This window comes from Phalangium opilio, unplaced genomic scaffold, assembly GCF_054372755.1.
Source record: "Phalangium opilio isolate 3A_F unplaced genomic scaffold, DU_Popi_V2 ptg000650l_1, whole genome shotgun sequence".
Taxonomy (NCBI): domain Eukaryota; kingdom Metazoa; phylum Arthropoda; class Arachnida; order Opiliones; family Phalangiidae; genus Phalangium; species Phalangium opilio.
Window position 1 is genome coordinate 772,360 of NW_028324245.1, and position 18,095 is coordinate 790,454.

The 18,095-nt window shown below is 38.3% G+C and overlaps 1 protein-coding gene across 2 annotated transcripts in view; it reads right to left on the bottom strand.

Annotated features, from left to right (window-relative positions):
• Positions 1-18,095, bottom strand: part of LOC149588479 (uncharacterized) — a 92,391-nt gene that overhangs the window by 29,800 nt on the left and 44,496 nt on the right. Inside the window, exons 3-5 of one of the 2 annotated variants that reach the window (XM_089862731.1) lie at positions 10,790-10,918; positions 9,385-9,438; positions 8,725-8,876 (exon numbers count right to left, since the gene is read on the bottom strand). In XM_089862731.1, the coding sequence (XP_089718857.1) occupies positions 8,725-8,876; positions 9,385-9,438; positions 10,790-10,918 (335 nt within the window). The remainder of the gene's footprint in view (positions 1-8,724; positions 8,877-9,384; positions 9,439-10,789; positions 10,919-18,095) is intronic. The other variant, XM_089862732.1, reaches the window with a different exon arrangement.

An 18,095-nucleotide genomic window follows, 5' to 3' on the forward strand; every position in this document is an offset into this window, starting at 1 on the left:
TCCGCAGATGGCAGTCTGAGCTCGTGCCTACCCATAAAAGAGATTACATACTCGTTACCAACCTAACTTTACACTGTCTAACACGAAAGGAGAAGGAAGTAACCCGCCTTTGATATCAGTGTCAAGATAAACTATCGTAAGAATACAAGCACGGGCTTTAGGTTACTAAAAGTTACCGAAATCTTTTTCTTGTTATATTTTCTTTTTAGTTTTTGGCTGGGATCATTTTACGACGTCTGGAGAGAGACGAAAGGAGGTAGTGAGTGTGGGGTGGAGGGATACAGAGGAAATGACCTCTTCCGTTCAAAGCTTGGCGGCGGTCAGAACTGACCCGGGGGTGGGGGAAAGGGGGTAAAAATATGACCCAAAGAATATTGCGGTAACGAATTTAAGAAGGCTTCGCGAATAAGTCTTAGCGAAAAGTAGATAAGAAAATAGGGCCGAAGCAGTCGTCAGTCCTACAACTCTTGGTGGCCACCTTCCGAAGCCATATACCGAACAACCTTGGAACTGTTCTATAAAAATTGTACATTGTTATATACTTCTAAACAAAGTATGCCTTTTCTTTTATAGATATATCTTAAGAATGGTAACTAGGATATAGAAAAGGAACGGGCGTTCTCTTGTTTACTAGCGCTCTAAAGTTACGCTGAATTTGTTTACTTTTTGAAAGGAGAGCTGCGGATATGATACAAGATTGAATCGTTAGACCAGAGAGAGGAGAGTAATAGAGATTGTTGACTGTTGAGTTTAGTGGCAAGGACGGGACGGGACGGACGGATCCTATCAAAGGCGAAATTCCCCAGCCGCTGTTGACAGGTTAATTGGCAATAAACGAGAGAAGGGAGATAGACATTTTATACCCCCCCATCCCCCACGTCTCTCTTTATCTTTTCTTTCTAGCTACATCGCTTCAAATCGGAACTGGAACTAACTTTTATAGGATACGGACTGTTAGCTCCTTTAAAAGTTTCAGAATCGCCGTGGGGATTTTGAAAGTAGAGTTCGCCGCGCCGCTGCCAATGGAACTAGCTTGGACCTAGGAGGAGAGAGGGGAGATTGAGTAGTCATCTCCGTACCTAAAACGTCGCCTCTGCAACCCCATCTACGGAACGGAATGGAACTGCAACATATCTACCTCATTTCACCTCTCTCCTCCAAGCTCGGATGCCCCGGCCACAAAAATAGATTGATCCTTTTGGATTTTAATCTCATCTAAGGCCACCACCTCCAGGGAGCGAGCGGCACACTCTGAAATTGCAACCTTTAAAGGGACATTGAAACGCATTCATTTTAAATAAATTAAATTTTTCTAACTGCGGCCGGTGTCCGGGGGAAATTATTACTTCATGACTATGAAATAGAGCGTGTTAATTGAGGAATGTATAAATATAAGATTGGTTTTAGTTTAGTTTTACTCTCCCTTTAAGGGAAAATGTTTAAAAGTCAGCTGATGGAATTCAATTCGAAACGCACGAATTTTCCAGTCGAGTAAAAGAAAGTCAATTACTCGTAACTCGGCGAATAGCGTGTGCGCTTTCAACTTTTCTAAAATTTGAAACTCGCAATAAATAAAAATCCAGACTTAAAACCACGAAATTCAAAAGAATTTATAAAGAGGATATGAAAATCAATATGTTCTTAAAATAAAAAAGAAACATACTTAAATCTAATTAAAAAATTATGTAATTAAGGCATAAAAAATAATACAAAAAACCCCAAAAATTATTATTATTAATTATTGTATTCAGTATTGTTATACTAATGTTTTCTATACACAAAACCTGTCCTCGTAAGAAATACAAAGCCCTTGATAGAAATAAAGAAATAAGACTTTTATTTGCATAAAATCATTAATCTTGCCTTGTTAGCGTAAAAGTTAAATACCAGAGGCAAGACCAGAAGGGGATGGGGTTATACACGTAAGAAAAAAACCTAAATTCGCTAATAGTAACTGGCACGTACTCTTAAACAAACTTTGTGCCTCGGGAAAAACAATACACTTAACGGATCATAAATTATACATTAACTATATAGGGGTTGCAAGGAAAATACATACATATAGAAAACTCAACATTCCTTAACGTTACTTAGGTAGTCTAAGCCTAAATGGGAATTATTATAGATCGCTAGACCAGGCAATTTAGGGCATAAAGTACCCCCATTTTGAAATAGCAGGGTTGTCAAAAGCTGAATACCGATTTGAATTGAATTGAACCGCTTAGCTTATTACTTAACTCATAAAGGTTCTGGAAAAATCCATTCTTTTTATTTAAATATATAGAGATTTGATTTCAGTTGGCTGAGTAGTACGTTACAAAGACCTAAGTCTTACCACGATTTTGTCAGCCATATTGGTGGTATTCAGCTTTTATTCCGTATTGAATCCACCTCACGAACCTTGGCTCAAACTAAAGCTCTCTACACGAACAGTGGACTAGCTCCTTCAGTTCCATTGGTCAAGCTAGCAATGAATAGAAACGCGAGGAATTATGGTTGATATATATAAAGGAGGATAAGAACAGAAGCGCTCTTAGGGTATTATATTAGTAATTGCTTCATAAAGGAAAAAATAACAAAGTACGTCTGGTCCTCTGAAAGAAAGAATACACTATACAGCTAAGGAAAAAAACCATATTGGTCGATACGAGGTCTTAAGCTGGACTATACAGCTAGCTGGCCACCGCAAAATTGGGTTTATATCGGGACAACCTCAACCCGCACCGAAGAAGGAGAAGAAAAAAGAAAGCTTGGTCAAGATTTGGCCGAGTAATTATCGCTCCACTACCAGTGCTACAAGAAAAGAAAGAAAAAACTATCCATTTTCTTTCACCTCAATAATGTGGGGTTATAAGAAAAACAGATGAAGATCTAAAGATAACTCAGTTGTGCATGCCCAACTTATATTCAACAGCCAAGCCATCCATTCCAAGTAGAAATACCAGACACTGTCTCTAAGGGAACAATGCCTCAGAAGGACATTCTGTGGAAGAAAGAACCTTAATGGGATCTTCGACTCAAGCCTCTACATTTAAACACGACTGGGTTATTTTAAATCCAATTATATTAAAAAAACGGGCCCAAAGAGCTAGCCCCTTGGCATCAATTAACTTATTGAGTTCGAACTCAAACTGATTTAGTTCATTGGGTGGTTGTGGCAATAGAAATTGGTTGACGGTTTATAGGGAGTCGTTGGTTCCAGGACCATAATAATAACTCTCTTTCCTGGAAGGTTTTTTTTTCATCCTCGAAATAGGAAATGATGACCAAACCGCAAAGCGTATATAGAAAATAAATAGTAACTGACCACCACGACCACCAATCCATGCGCGGTAAAGCGTCAATATAACCCTTCTTCTTTCTTTGGGAGTATCGCGACGGACATAAAATATTGGGGTAAGACCAGATTTATTGGTCAAAAAATAGTATTTACGCTGGAGCTATAATCGGGTTAGACTGCGACTATAGCTACCACAAGCGAGCAAGCAAGCAAACCAGCGTCGATATATTTGCCAATAGGCCTGCGACACTGCTGAGCGGCAATCCGAGATGGTCAGACGATGCTGCGACTCTAGCTGACCATATCTTTTTTCTTATTTCTTTCAAGATAACATAGTACCGGATACAATGAACGGAAGAAATGTTTATAGGAAGAAATAAAGGTTTGTTTCATACAGACTATAAGTACAGAGTGTTTATCGTAAGTCTGCCATAAACTAAAGGGTGCTGCGTTCTTAGGGTTAATTTACTGAGTGGTGTGAACTGTTACCCACCGGAACATGGCAGTTCTACAACGTTTAGTTACGGTTTCCCAAACATTAATTGGCCCCTAACCCTAAAACCAGGAAATATATAAACACCCTGTACGTATATCCGTGGTGTCGATTCAGGGTTAAAATGTGAAGAAAAATGAAACTAGATTAATTGATTCGAAGGAAAAAGTTTCTCTCTTTGAAACAAGAAAACCAACTTTTCGGGGGAAACCCCCTTTCTTTGTTTTTTCTTAGGGGGCTAGAATGATGGGGCATACACTATGAGGGTGAAAGAAAAACCTTTATCGAGGAAGAAGGAGAAGCCCAACAGGAGGGGGAAAGGGTCCGGACCTATTTTGGCGCGAACGTGATCCCCAAAAAGGAGTTAGCCCTAACGCCGAAGGAAGACCTCGACCATTTATTTTCTCTCTCTCTATTTTTTTCTTCTTTTTTCCTCAACAGTATTTTATTATGACAACGGTGACAAATGTAGATAGAGCAATATATCAAGAGAGGAGACACCTTAAGAGCGTGCCCAAATGCCAAGAGAAAACTTTATACTAACGCGCAAAAACACTGAACAAGAAGTCCCCCCATATAGCTAAGAACGTACAAATTTATAAAAGACGGGCATTTAGTTTACCTCAAAAAAAGAAATAAATAGGCTTAATCATTTAAGGTATTTTAGGCGTAAATACGTCATACGAGAGCTGCGCAGGGTTTTAACATATATATTTTTTTTTACTTAACTTGGAAGCTTCAAAAAAGAAGTATTTAAGAAAGACAGAGTGTGTTTAGGGAAGTTGACACAGTTCATTGTGATGCTAATACAAGTACCTCTTCCAGTAGCTGTTGTATGTACGGTTTTACAAGTAGACCTAACCTAACGTTTCTAATAGGAAGAAGCAACATTGGGGCCACCCTTCTTTCAGTGTTGGCAAAAAGGAACCCAGTTCTTTCCCCAGCTTCTCTTCAATGGATTACGGATGAATTGAAGGAAACCTCTCATGGAGATTTCTAAACGAAAAGCACTTCTTCGAGGCGGCATAACCAAACATAAAATAGGCCTAGAAGAAATACTGATACATTTCTTTTGTGTTCCACTATCCCTTTAAGTATTAAAATACGCCACGAGATATAAATATAAAAAAATATAGTAATATACTCAAAGTAAACGTTGGTATATGAAAAATTCATAAATATTTCATAAATAATATCGCAAACTATTAAAAATAAAAACGAATGGAAAATATTTGGATGGAAAAAAGGCGGCCGGGGGGGGGGGGTGTTCATATATAGATTCCTGAAACTATAAATAACTTTTGATTCCTTTTTTTATAAAAGGAAGGAAGAAAAATATATATATACATCCAACCTTAGAAACAGCAACTCTCCAAGTAGAGAGAACAGACATTTCTTTGTTAAATTTCAATGTTTCAAAGATTGGAATGTATACTATAAGGGTATATAGTTAATCTCGGAGACAGACTCTTTGAAGGAATGGATAAAAAACATATTTGATGTCAAGGGAGCGAGAGAGAGAGAGAAAAATATATATATATACTGTATACAGGGTGTTTGTGAAAAGTCCATCAATAATGAAAGGGCGTATTTATTGGGCCATTTTGAGTCGAAAATGTTCTATGACATTTTGCCGTCCGAGCCACGGTTTTCGAGTTATGATTTGAATATTTTAGGGATGACCCCTTCATTAAATTAGCGCTGTCTTTCAATTTCTTAATTAAATTTAAGGGGTCATCCGTAAATTACTCCAATCATAACTTGAAAACAGTGGCCCGAACGGAAAAATGTCATAGAACATTTTCGACTCAAAATGGCCCAATAAATACGCCCTTTCATTATTGATGGACCTTTCACAAACACCCTGTATATAGCGAAAGAAAAAAGACACAACTTGGGGCATAAAAATAAACGGAGAAGAGCTCAATTTTGGCTATATAAAACGGACCCAAGATGTTCCAGCACTTATAAATATAAGCTGAGATTTTCTAGGTCAACGGTGACGCGTCTAGCGGCGCCTGTTAATATCAAATTTTATTTTTCACTATTGTCTTAACAGTGTCACGCGTCAGACTGTTCTGAGAGGACTGGACAACGTATTGCAAATGACGTATATACCATCATAGGAGCAACCGTCATCCTATCAACTCTCTAAATGGGAATACATATTTGCTGGCAGTAAAAGAAAAAAGTCAGAAAGATCAAAGGAAAATGCGTTCGGAGTCGGAAAATACCCCATACGTTTTTCATTTCATACGGAGGGTAATATTTGTGTATCAATCCGCCTTAGTATCGTTCCTAGTATCAATTCGTATAAAGGGGATTTAAACCTAAAGGACCATCAAAGAAATAAGAAAGTAAAAGAATTAAATTCTGGTTGCGTAAAAGCAAAGCTACGAGATTCCCTAAACGATTACATCCGCGTACGGTTCTAGGAATTTTTCTTTCACATTCGTTTTTTTTTAGTATAAGAATGTAAAAACTTTGAGAATATTATTTTAGTAACTGAATATAACGTCTACAATCTTGTAGGAACGCATTTTTAAGTACAAGATATTGGTATAAATCTAGAAAGTTAACTAATGTTTCCAATATCAAAAAGCGACCACCAAAACGACGCTATTTGTAGCTTGAAGTAGAAATATTTCCGAACCGAATTTTAAAGTTCTCTTAACCGTAATGGCATTGCAGGGTATTGAATCGAAAATAATATAAAAATTTATCGAATCCTGGAACTGATGACATTTTCCTTTTTAAGTACATCGCATCGCCGCGTTCTAAAATTCGTTTATCGTTTTTTCCGACCTCTTAACCCTTTTGGTATAATCAAAGTCATCGAAATTTTATAACTTCTCGGGTGCAGACCCATAAAGGTACAGAGTTTCTCTTACACAACCGTGGTCAAGCTAAGCTCGCCTTGGGTTAGAGTTGGTAGGTACTGCATGCAGTTATTGCCGAATATATCTTAGAAAACTAAACGAGACATTTATCTTTCAGGCAATGTAGAAAAATAAAATCAAACCCCAGCGCAGCCCGTAAATTAAGAACGTGCTTGAAATACCGGGGGGGGGGCTATATAACCCGCGACAAGTTTTTAAAACTACACATAGACCAATAAGACGAGAGAGAGAGAAGACACGTGGGAGTATTTCCGAATTATAAGAAAATTAAGTCTATACAACGCGTATCAAAATATGTCAATCCACCCTTATCTCAGACTCAGGATACACGTTTCAATTACTAGCCTTTACTAGATTAAGCAAAACTTGATAAAAGCTTACGGAAAAAAAATTAGGAAAAACACCCTAAACGAGCTATAGCTGTAAGCTGTCTAGCCAAATTTAAAATATTTTTACAGGTATAACCACGTGGGTGGGCCCTCGGGCGCAAAAAAACTTCCTAAGGAAAAATCAAAAATGGTATGGGCGGGACCCAGTCTGTAATTACGGGCAATGTCAGTTTTCATTATTACGAAAGGCAGGTAGAATACATCCAGGGTGTATTAGTAAATGTTAAGTAACGTAGTGCGTGATTAGCAATAATTTAATTGCTAAAAAAGGGGCAAGGTCAACCGGTTAATGAGAACCGTTTAACCATGTATGTAAAAAACTTTCGAATTTCGTTTCACGACTAATTTATACATTTACATAAAATGATAAAGAGGTGTAACGCAACCTTCAACAGGGTCAATAGGTCAAAAATGATTGACAGAAATATATAACGACGCTAAAGATATTTTCCCCTAACTGATAGATGAATCAAGTTAACAGCTGTTTAAAAAAAGGGCGCCTTAAAATGGGATGAAAAAAAAGGCGCGAAAAAAGGTTATCGTTTGTGAAAAACAATACATCACTTAAAATTGAAAAAACTATATCTTATTTTTCACTCGATAAAGATATATACCAGCTTTTCAGGAGTTGAATTTCTTATAAAAAGGAAAACTATATACTATACTATACTTATAAAGAGACTAAATATCAAAGCAAGGAAGCGTTCAAAAACGTCGAAATAAAACTGATTCTGGAGAACATTTTTGGAGTTTTCCAAATGGTTCCCAATTAAACAAAAAGGGTCCTATGATAGGTAACAATATAATAAGCTAAAAGGGAGGCAAGGAATAATTGCGACCAAGAAAAGGGCCGTGTCTGCCAGAGCCGAAATAAAGTTAAGAACCAAACTAAGAGAAAAGACACCCGGCGCCCTATTAAGCAACTACACTACCCACGCATTTCACCTTGAGAAAACAACGCCGTCGACGCTGTAACTAATAAGAAAATCCACCCTTAAACTACCTTCTACTAAATTATAGATTCAAAGTGAGACCGATTATAATTTAAAAGAAAATTTAAGGCGTATTTCTGATTATATAATCTACCAACCTTTAATATTAAATATCACTCCGCCGCTAAGCTTCTTACGCTGCAATTTAAGACCGGGATGGAAAACTATGGCTCTCTCTTTACAAAGAGAATCCAAGGCGATGTAGAAAAGAAGAAAAGGCATGCAGCTTGGACAAATCGGAATAAAGAGAAATAAGGATAAGGCTTTCGAGTTTCTTCTTCTATAGCGTACCAAGGAAGGTTGCGTGGGGGGGAGGCTAATTCGGCAACAATAGGGTGAGGGGCGCTTTGGCGCGTGGGGGTCGTGGCCCCTAATAAGGAAGGAAGGAAGAAGGAAGAAAAGGGGTCGTCGTGATGCGGCGCGGTCCAATATTAGCGTCAACCCGACTATTAAGAAGTCGCGAAACAAATTGGATCTTCTTCATACGCCTTACAACTCTTTCTGAGTAGTAGACGCGACTTCACCGAGAAAGGAAATACCCGAGGGGCTGTTCACTCCGTTAAGAAATAGGTTCACGCATTACAAACACTCGTCCTCATTTGAAATTGCAAAAGAATACTAAAGCCTATACAAATCTGAGGAGAAAATGTTAGATAGGTACCGTATTTACCTTTGGGTATGAGGTGACGAAGCGACAATATTCGTTGATTTGCAGTTGTTGATAGTGGCGGTTGAAGCGTTGGTATTTGCCCGATAGATAGCGGCGCAGTAATTGTTGTCGTAGATAGTCTCTTCCTCGTGGTCACTCAGGCAACTAGAAGGCTGATCACGTGTCGTCGTCCAAGACATCAACGAGTAAAAGAAAGCAGAAAAAACAAGATGAGAAAAAAATACGAGGAAATAAAATCAAATCACATTCTAGCTTCTATTATTATTATTTTCTTTTTTATGTTCGTTACTATTTACGCTATCATCAAATAGAGTGAGAAACTGAGTGTACGTAGAGGTACCCACACCGTTATCCATTGGATATGGAGTACAATATTGAATGAAGAAAAGATGCGGGTCCCTCTACATAAATCTAGTTCCATCATCATCATCATAGGAGAGAAAGGAGGATTGAATAACACAATCAGACTATATAGATTCTAGGAAGATACAGTTACAATCCGTCCATCATACCAGGCTGAATACTACGGACAATATAGATAGGTTTATGTAACTGTATCCAACGCATTCAGCCTAGTCAGGTGGACGAGCGAACCCTTAAGGAATCTGTAGGAAATTTGGAAAAGTGTTGGAAACAAAAATAAAACCCCCTGGAACTTACAGAATATTTTCCAGGTTTGTAAAGAGCTTTAATACTTCCGTAATTCTCTTCAACCTGTTGCGTAGCGCGTGCGTCAACAGCCAATCAATCAATCAACAAAACAAAATGGAAACCGAAAAAGATACAAAGAAAACAAACAAACAAACTCAAAAAATAAAAATGTTCAATTCTTAATTTATAAACTCAACATGGCTTTGAAAAAATTCGGATTCAAGTCCATGCAACAAAACAATAACGAGGCCTAACATGTGACCTATTCTTAACCTTAACACGTCGGAAGTATAGGAAGGAAAAACCCACGAAGGCAATTTTAGTCTAAAAGACACCACCTATAGCTTCCGCGGGTGCAGTGGAACACTCACCAATTTATACTGGGGCCTGGAAAAAAAGGGGGGGGGGCTTTCTTCTCCCGATGACGGGGGTTCTTTTGCCCCCGCACTTTCGATAGTACTAAAAGCTAAAGTAACTAGCGAATACAACGACGGGGTCACGACCCACGACCCTATATCACACCCTCCCTCGCAAAAAAAAAGAAATCTCCCTCATGGTGTTGGAGGAGGGTTTGAATCTAGTAAGTTGGGATGCTGGGTATAGTATAGAAAAATTCCTGGCAAGCTATAGCGCCCCCCCTAGAAGAAGGGGAAGGGGAAACTATTGTATTTTCATCAACTTCCCCGGTATTAGTAGTACCGGAAGCTAGATAGCGGAACTACACCGTGTTTTTCTACAATACACACGCAGGGACGGTTCCTTTTATAACAGAAACTATACAAGGATGCCCCTTAAACCTGAAATGAGCCAAATTCACACCCTAAATAACATCTTAAAATTAGCAAAGCAATAATAGGAACTAAATGCATGGCGTAACTTTAAATTCAAATGCAAATAAAAAACTTGTAAAATAATTAGCGTGCTCCAAAATCAAACACTCTTTGAGCAGCAGCTTGGGAGCGAAGGTCTATATCAAAATGTGACCACTCAAATACATACTCAATTTAACGTCATTCATATTTGCAAAAACTAATAAAAAGCGGACATGAAAAATGCTTCCGGATGGTGTTCCGGGGAGGGATGCGGAATAATTACTCCGCATATTCCACGTATAAATGCAAATTTAGCATTATCTTAGCGTAGTTTAGGGGTTTAAACTTCAATTCCCATTCGGGTAGAGCAATTAAGAGCGGAGAACGCTTACACCATAAATTTGAGGAAGCTATAAGTATGTACTAGCGTCAGCTCCCCCCTTTGATAGTCTTAAGAGATACTGATCAATAACGCGCGGTGCCATCTCTAAGCGAAAGCCATTATTCTGGGAGGGCTAATAAATAGGTGTCTCGTATAGGCCTTACCTACGGGGAACGATATTAGAATCCCGCAACCATAGATATTAGAAACAAATACTCACGGGAACAACGTCAATGGCGACTCGACGCCTGCGCACTTCTTCCAATCGTTCAAGCACGTCTTGATAGTGAGTTCGAAGTTCGTGAGCGTAACGCACTGCCAATGTTTCCAAATGACCTCTTGAACCGTCCTATAGAGAAAGAATTTAAAATATAAATTAAAAAAATTCAAATAATTTATAGATCATTTAGGCCTATTTATAGATTCGGTGAGCCAGGTGAGTTTGTGAGTGTATAGAGCGGCAAGGGTCGTGCCGGATTAAAGTTTCACGGCGCGTTGGAGACGTCGATTGACGTTCAAAGCCTTAATTTCGGTATAGAGGACACTATAAGGATAGCTGCGACGCGCTATAGGGCCGGGTCTTCTCTCAAATATACCTATAAACGGGGTATAGGTCGGAGTTATCCGCTTGGACGATCCTGCTTGGATTATTATCAATAGTAGAGACGTGCCCCAAAGTTTGCATCGAGCTTTATACCCATAAACCCACTCCAGACGCTATTCGCGGAAGTACGATATATTTAAATCCGGAAGTAAAAAAATAATCTGTAAAAATGTTAATTTAATAATAATATTTAATGCTAATATTTAATGTTAATATTTAATCATAGACACAAAGAATTCTTCAATCGTACTCCCAAAGATGCAAAGGTTGTTTTGAGAAACACAGAATCTCTTGAAGGACAGGTCCGTGGATTAGTAACAGAGCCTGTACCACGCGTAGATACAATAAATTATCTTTTAATTTTTTAGAGTGGAATTTGAAAGCGATATTCACGCTCGAACAATTTAGTTTCATTAAAAACGAAAGCAAAATGTGATAAAAAAAAAGAAAAATTAAAATGAAAACAAATTTTTTTAAAGGTCCATTTTAGTTTAATTGAGAATGATAATTACCCACGCACTAAACTCTTTATCTTTCATATAATTAAGAATCGTAATTAGCTTAAATTAGCCCTTAATTTCCACGCACGATTAATATTAAACGCTGTTATAAATTTTCAAAACAAGGTGCAGACCTAAAATTTGGAGGGTCACGTGGAGACGGACGTAATTAGCATTAATTCCTCAGCACCTTTCTTAAAAGAGAGAGCGACTGCCGACTTAATCCCAGGTATAAAGAAGGTAATTTAGTCATGACGTCATAATGACTTAAAGATCATTAAGATAAATAATAGAGATCAACGTGGGGCGATGCGAAGATGGGCTCCTGCATGCCCAAGTCCCCCCCCACCAAGTAGAGTCGTTAAAGACTTTAGAGGAAAAGAAAAAAATGCAAGTTTTTTTTTGGTATTTTTTTATCATTCTTGCAAACCACGCGTTCTAAATGCAGAGTGTGAATTGCATTAAATTTCAATCAGTTCTCTCCCGAGTCCCGACTATAGCTATAGCTCCAAGATCGGAGAATGTTGCCAGCAGCAGCCAGATTCTTGAGAGAAAGCCCCCTTCTTAAAAGAACGGGGTCTCAACGCTCATTATTTTCGGATCTAGTTTGAAGAACAACCTGGCTTGCTGCATTCTGGGGTTAGGGACCAGGGGCTTTCCCTTAAGACAACCATCTTTCAACCGTTAAGAAGCGCAAAAAAATATATAAGAAAAAGAGATTCTTCTTAATATCTTTCTTGAACGCTTTAACCCTTTCATACCAAAAAAAAACCCCTCTTTGATTTTAAACCTAGAAATATTTAAGGTTTTGAGTGTTACTAAATACGTTCGTATCTTTTGAACTAAAAGGGGTAGAGACAAATTGAAAGCATCTACTTAAAGTAGACATTCTATAGAGTATTGATTTAAATTCTTATTAAATTCCAAGCATAATTTAGTTAATTACAACGGAAATAGTTTACAATGTATTTCCTATGGGCCCCTTTAAAGTTGGCTTTCCCTCGATTCTAACTTAAGCCTAAAAACGCTCTTATCTTTTGAAATAAAAAAGCTAGAGACGAAATGAAAGCATCCACTCAAAGTAGACATTCTATAGAGTATTAAGTTAAATTGTCATTAAATTCCAAACATAATTAAGTTAATTACAACGGAAATGCATTTAAATGTATTTCCTATGGCCCCTTGAAAGTTGGCTTTCCCTCGATACTAACTTAAGCCTAAAAACGCACGTATCAATTGAACCAGGGGTAGAGACAAACTTAAAAAGAGTTCAGTTTCACAGCTGCTTCGTTCACCTTGTTCCGATCCTTACATCCCTGCAATCCCCGTTTTCTTTTCATCCGGCAATATTCGAACTTCAACACTCGTTACCTTATTTTTATCGATTCTTTTTCAAACAAAACACTATTAAAAATCACTTTTGGGCACCACCAAGTGCGGGGCGCGAACGTATAGCACCAGCGCGACTTTGGAATCTTAGAAAACAACCTTTAGGGGCAAAGTTAGAAAACCATAGAATGATTACCCTCCCTTACTCTTAAAAATGCTGGTAAGAAAAACACAACGCAGTCTAGACAAGTTGGGAAAACCAAAATATTACCTCTCCGTGTCAAGAAGATTATATAAACTTAAGAATCCAATAAAAACGTTATTATGTTTCTGAGTTGGGGTTTCCCATTTTTGTTGTTGTTTTGAAAAATATATCGCAATGCACGGGCCTTGATAGATATAGGAGGCAATGAATGAAATATATCACAATGCACGGGCCTTGATAGATATAGGAGGCAATGAATGAAATATATCACAATGCACGGGCCTTGATAGATATAGGAGGCAATGAATGAAATATATCACAATGCACGGGCCTTGATAGATATAGGAGGCAACGAAGGAAATATATCGCATGCACGGGCCTTGGTAGATATATGAGGCAATGATAATCTCTCTCTTTGCACGAGAGGTTTATCTTTAATATTTAAATAAATATAATTATTTTTAATTATTTTAATCTTCAATAATTAACATTAATAATAGTTAAATCGTTTAAAATAAAGTTATACCTATTATCTTCTCAAACTTTGCTAATATTGACGTTTAAAGTGAAGGGTACCCCTCTTGCCCGCTTTTTTCAAATTTGGGGTATATATACGATTCGTTTCCATTATAATAGTAAGGAAAAAGCGCAATTGCGAAAACCTTTGGTGGCGATCCCACCTTAGGGAGGCTAGACGTTTCTCGTAACCCTAGCTGATCGCCGCGTATATCCTAAAACCAAACGATGATAATGGAGTAGAAGCCAATGATACAGATTGGTGTCTATGTGGAATAGACGGAAGACCAGTGGATGGTGGTGTTAGAAGCCAGTGTAAGTGCAGACTGGTGTCAATGTTGGGATTGACAAAGAACAGAAGATGGTGGTGATTAGAAGCCAGTAAGAACAGACTGGTGTCCGTGTGGGATGGACGAAGACCAGAAGATGGTGGTGTGAGAACTCAAGTAGAGGAGCCATTTCCGTGACTGTGAAAGCAGTTCGGAAATGGCGAACACGTTTGCTCCGATACGCAAACTGCGAACGCGGTCACGTGGGTGTAACAACGGACAGACAGACAGACACACACACAGACACACAGACAGACACGGCCGTTACAGAACCTCTCCTGGACTACGTCACACGGAGAGGTAAAAAGCGTCAAAAACCAGTTTGGAGTGTAATCAAATTGGGACCCTTTCTAAAAGTATATAGGCTTAATCTTCGATGATGCTAAGAAGAGGAAACTCCGGGATCCCAAACTTGATTGACGTTTTCGAAGCCTTCCAGGGATAATTCCACGTGACTTAAGAGAGTCTAGCCCTAACGCATTCCCGCCAAAAAAGCCTATTACTCGCCTAAGGCTAAAAAAAAAGCCCCAATAGAAAACCCAAGAAATAAAAATCAATATAAGCTTAGGGTATATTATAAATAGCTATCACCAAAATAATCAAACTAAATCCAAATAAATTGGACGCCTAAAATAAAAATAGTCATCTCAGTGTCTCCGCCGCATCAAAGAAAATTGGCGGGAAGTGGTCGGAGCTAAGCCTAATATTCCATTAACGCGCGCCATAAGGGAGAAGACCGCGCCAAAGAAGCTTATAAAGCCTATAACCTCGTACTATACCGTAACTTCAAATACCACGTGACGTACCATAATGACGTCATTCTTTCCCCGATGCTCTATTCCCGGTATTAAATACACCGCGCGGACAATCAATCTATTAAGCCTCGGTCACGCTCTCTCTCTAACAAAGCACATCGAGGGGTTTTTGTTTAAGCCAATGTCCGACCTTCCTTTTTGCCATAAGTATACAACGACGAAGTAATAAGGGATAGAGTCAAGGAAATAAGCTTAAAAGGGGTATAGGACGATGCGCGTTCCGGCTCAAGAATCAATCGATCAACTCATTGAATATATTGATTTAACCTTATAACCAAGTGCACCGACCGAGTCTCTCTCTCTCTCTTCAAAAGAGAAGGCTAAGAGAGAGAGAGAGAGAGAGAGAGACAAGAGAGGAGTGGGGTTATGAGAAACAATAACGGTATAAAGGACTCCCCGCATCAAAAACAAGGCCTAATCCGCCATCTAATCTAAATTTATTGGTCCCCTTCTAAACCTATTATAGGCTTAAGAAAAGAGAAAAAGACAAGAGGGGAAACCCCCGGCCCTAAATGCCTATTCAGACTCATATACACACTCTGGCGCTAATGTTCCAACTAAAAACTGTACGCGAGGACTCTTGGGTAAGCAAAATACACTCCCATTTATATTAGGACATTTACCCACAGTCTGGGTGCGGGAAGCACGCGCCTACCTTCTCTATAACAGCCTATTAAAGGGAAAGTGAACTAAATGCATTATTTTTAATATATATCAAGGGGGATGGGAAGGTGCCGGAGTCTGTCACTATCTCTTTAATAGTGGAAGAGACGGTATAGACGTAAATATTAGAGGAAAACACTGGGAAGAAGAGTGTCAGGGTCGCTATTTTATAATCCTTGACGCGACCCCTGGCGGCGTGGCTTAGCTGCTTGTCTACCTGATGGTTGAATGGGAAAATATTATGATCCCATTTATCCTGGCACTAAAGAATAAGGTTGGACGACCAGAGTTGTACGCTATCCCGTAGAGACAACTGGAAACAAAATAGGCTTTGAAAAATAGGTGAGAAAATGGAGCGGCTCGGAGCGGTACCAACGTGGCTCCGAACACGCTCCGGATAAGAAAAACGATTTGTCAGTGACTGGGTCCCTTCCTTCTCGTAGTGCCCGAAAGAATATGGGGAGAAATACACCATAGCTGTTTTTTCTCTTCCTGAGATAAGGGACTATAGCCGCGACAGAAAAAAATAAATATGTGCCAGGGATGCGTGGGGCAACTTTTTAATGACGTCAGGGTTGCGCTCCAACAGCATCTTTAGGAGACGATGACGCGGGGAGGATGTTAAACATTGCTTAAGGAGGAAAGTATGACGCAGCTTCGCGACATTTAGGACAGTAGACCAAATCCCTGTAAAATAAGAACCGTAAATATGACCCTAAAACGCATACATATATTTCTAAGCAGCATTAAGATATTTTATAAGTTATCCACATAATCTTAAACCAATCTGAATTATTTTGTATACAAAATTTGGCAAAGTGAAATAAGTAAATATGGTATTTGACCCGCCTTGTTTCGATTAGATACGTTATAAGGGAGTGAATATCAGCAGAGGCGAGGAAAATTTTGACGTCCGAGGATCAAAATGTCTTATACGCGTCACTGCGCATCGCGCCAAAACTTTTAGACCCTATAAAATATATGTATACTGATACATATACATATATAGAAAAGGGCGCGTGGAAAAAAGAAATGGGAAGTTTTGTCCCCTGTTAGAATTCTAAAAAGAAAGACGCTGGATGGAAGCGTCGCGGCATTACATCCCCCTACCCCCCCCCTCTTCCACGCTTCGTAGTCCGTATCCTTACTTCCCCATCCCGGGAAAGCAGTCGCTTAACTCCTTAGACTCCTTTCTTATTAGAGGGATTCGGAGAGGCTGAGGAGGAAGAGGATGAGGAAGGAAAAGGGGAAGATGATAGAGAAGATTCGATAAAGTTTTGCTCATCCGTAAACATTTTAAAATCTATTCTATCAAAAGGGTGGAGTGAGATTAGGATGGGGAAATGGCTTTCCTCTTAGATCCTCTTTCCTACACTTTCCTTTTCTATAAAGATGAACAAATTAGAATAGGGGATTGTATCTGATTTATATTATATACTTCTACAGTTGGATTCTACTCACCCTTATATGAACCAAAAATTAAAGACAAAAAAGAAATGAACCCGATAAAAATCTCATACTTTCAAGTTTTTTTAAAAAAAATTTTTATAAGTGATCTATTTTCCGTGCTAAACCCGGGCTCGATTATTATCAGTTTAAAATTTTCTACGAGGCATTAAACTTTGAATAAATTTGGATGTTAGCCTAGACAGGATAATTTGTCAAATTTCCTTGGCTATTTATTATAACGGTGGCTTATTTGAATAATAATAATAAGATGGAGCAGGTTAATTATACGCCTAATTTAGGTCACAATATTAACAACACCATATTGTACTTGGAAAAATATATCGAGCGGAATTTCGGGATGATAATCATATTTATCAGAAAAGCAAGTCCATTTATGGATCATAAAAACCCGCAACTCGCGCCAATATACGAATTGATATATAAAGCGTATACTGCACTTAAAAGGAATCGTTATCTAACTCAATATGAAATGAAGAAAAATAGATATTTATAAAATAATAGCTGGATAGGTATAGACCATAAAAATAGAACATAAAACTATATTCCATAACATTAGATAACTTGTAGGTTTTCTCTACGCCTATAAACGATAAAACCAAGCCCACTAGCTTTTGTTTTCTAAACCCAAACAGGCGAGCTAAAAAAATACTTGTTTCTTCTTTAGTGTAATTTTAAATATTACATTATTTTCACGATAAACAAATAAATAAACAAACAAACAAATGAATTCTTTAAGTGGCAAAGAAAGGAGCGTAATTATCCTAGGACACTAAGGGTTAGAAAAAAAGGACAGTGCGGTGAAAGGAATTTGAATTTATTCGACTAGACAGCTGTCTCCTTCGTTAGTCGGAAAAACAATTACTCTCTAATTGGCCGAGGTCTAATTATTTACCCAACACTCCCTCCCTTCCAAAATAAAGCTGGACGTCGGCATTCTTTTTTATCCAAGTAGTTCTTGGTCCGTTAGCGGTTCATCGCAACCAAATGGTTTCTTTTCTTACAAACACTTTATTCCAGTAAGAAAATCAAGTTGTTTTATTTAACCGAAATCTTGAATTATTTCAACACCAGTTTCTAATAGCGCAAGGTGATGAA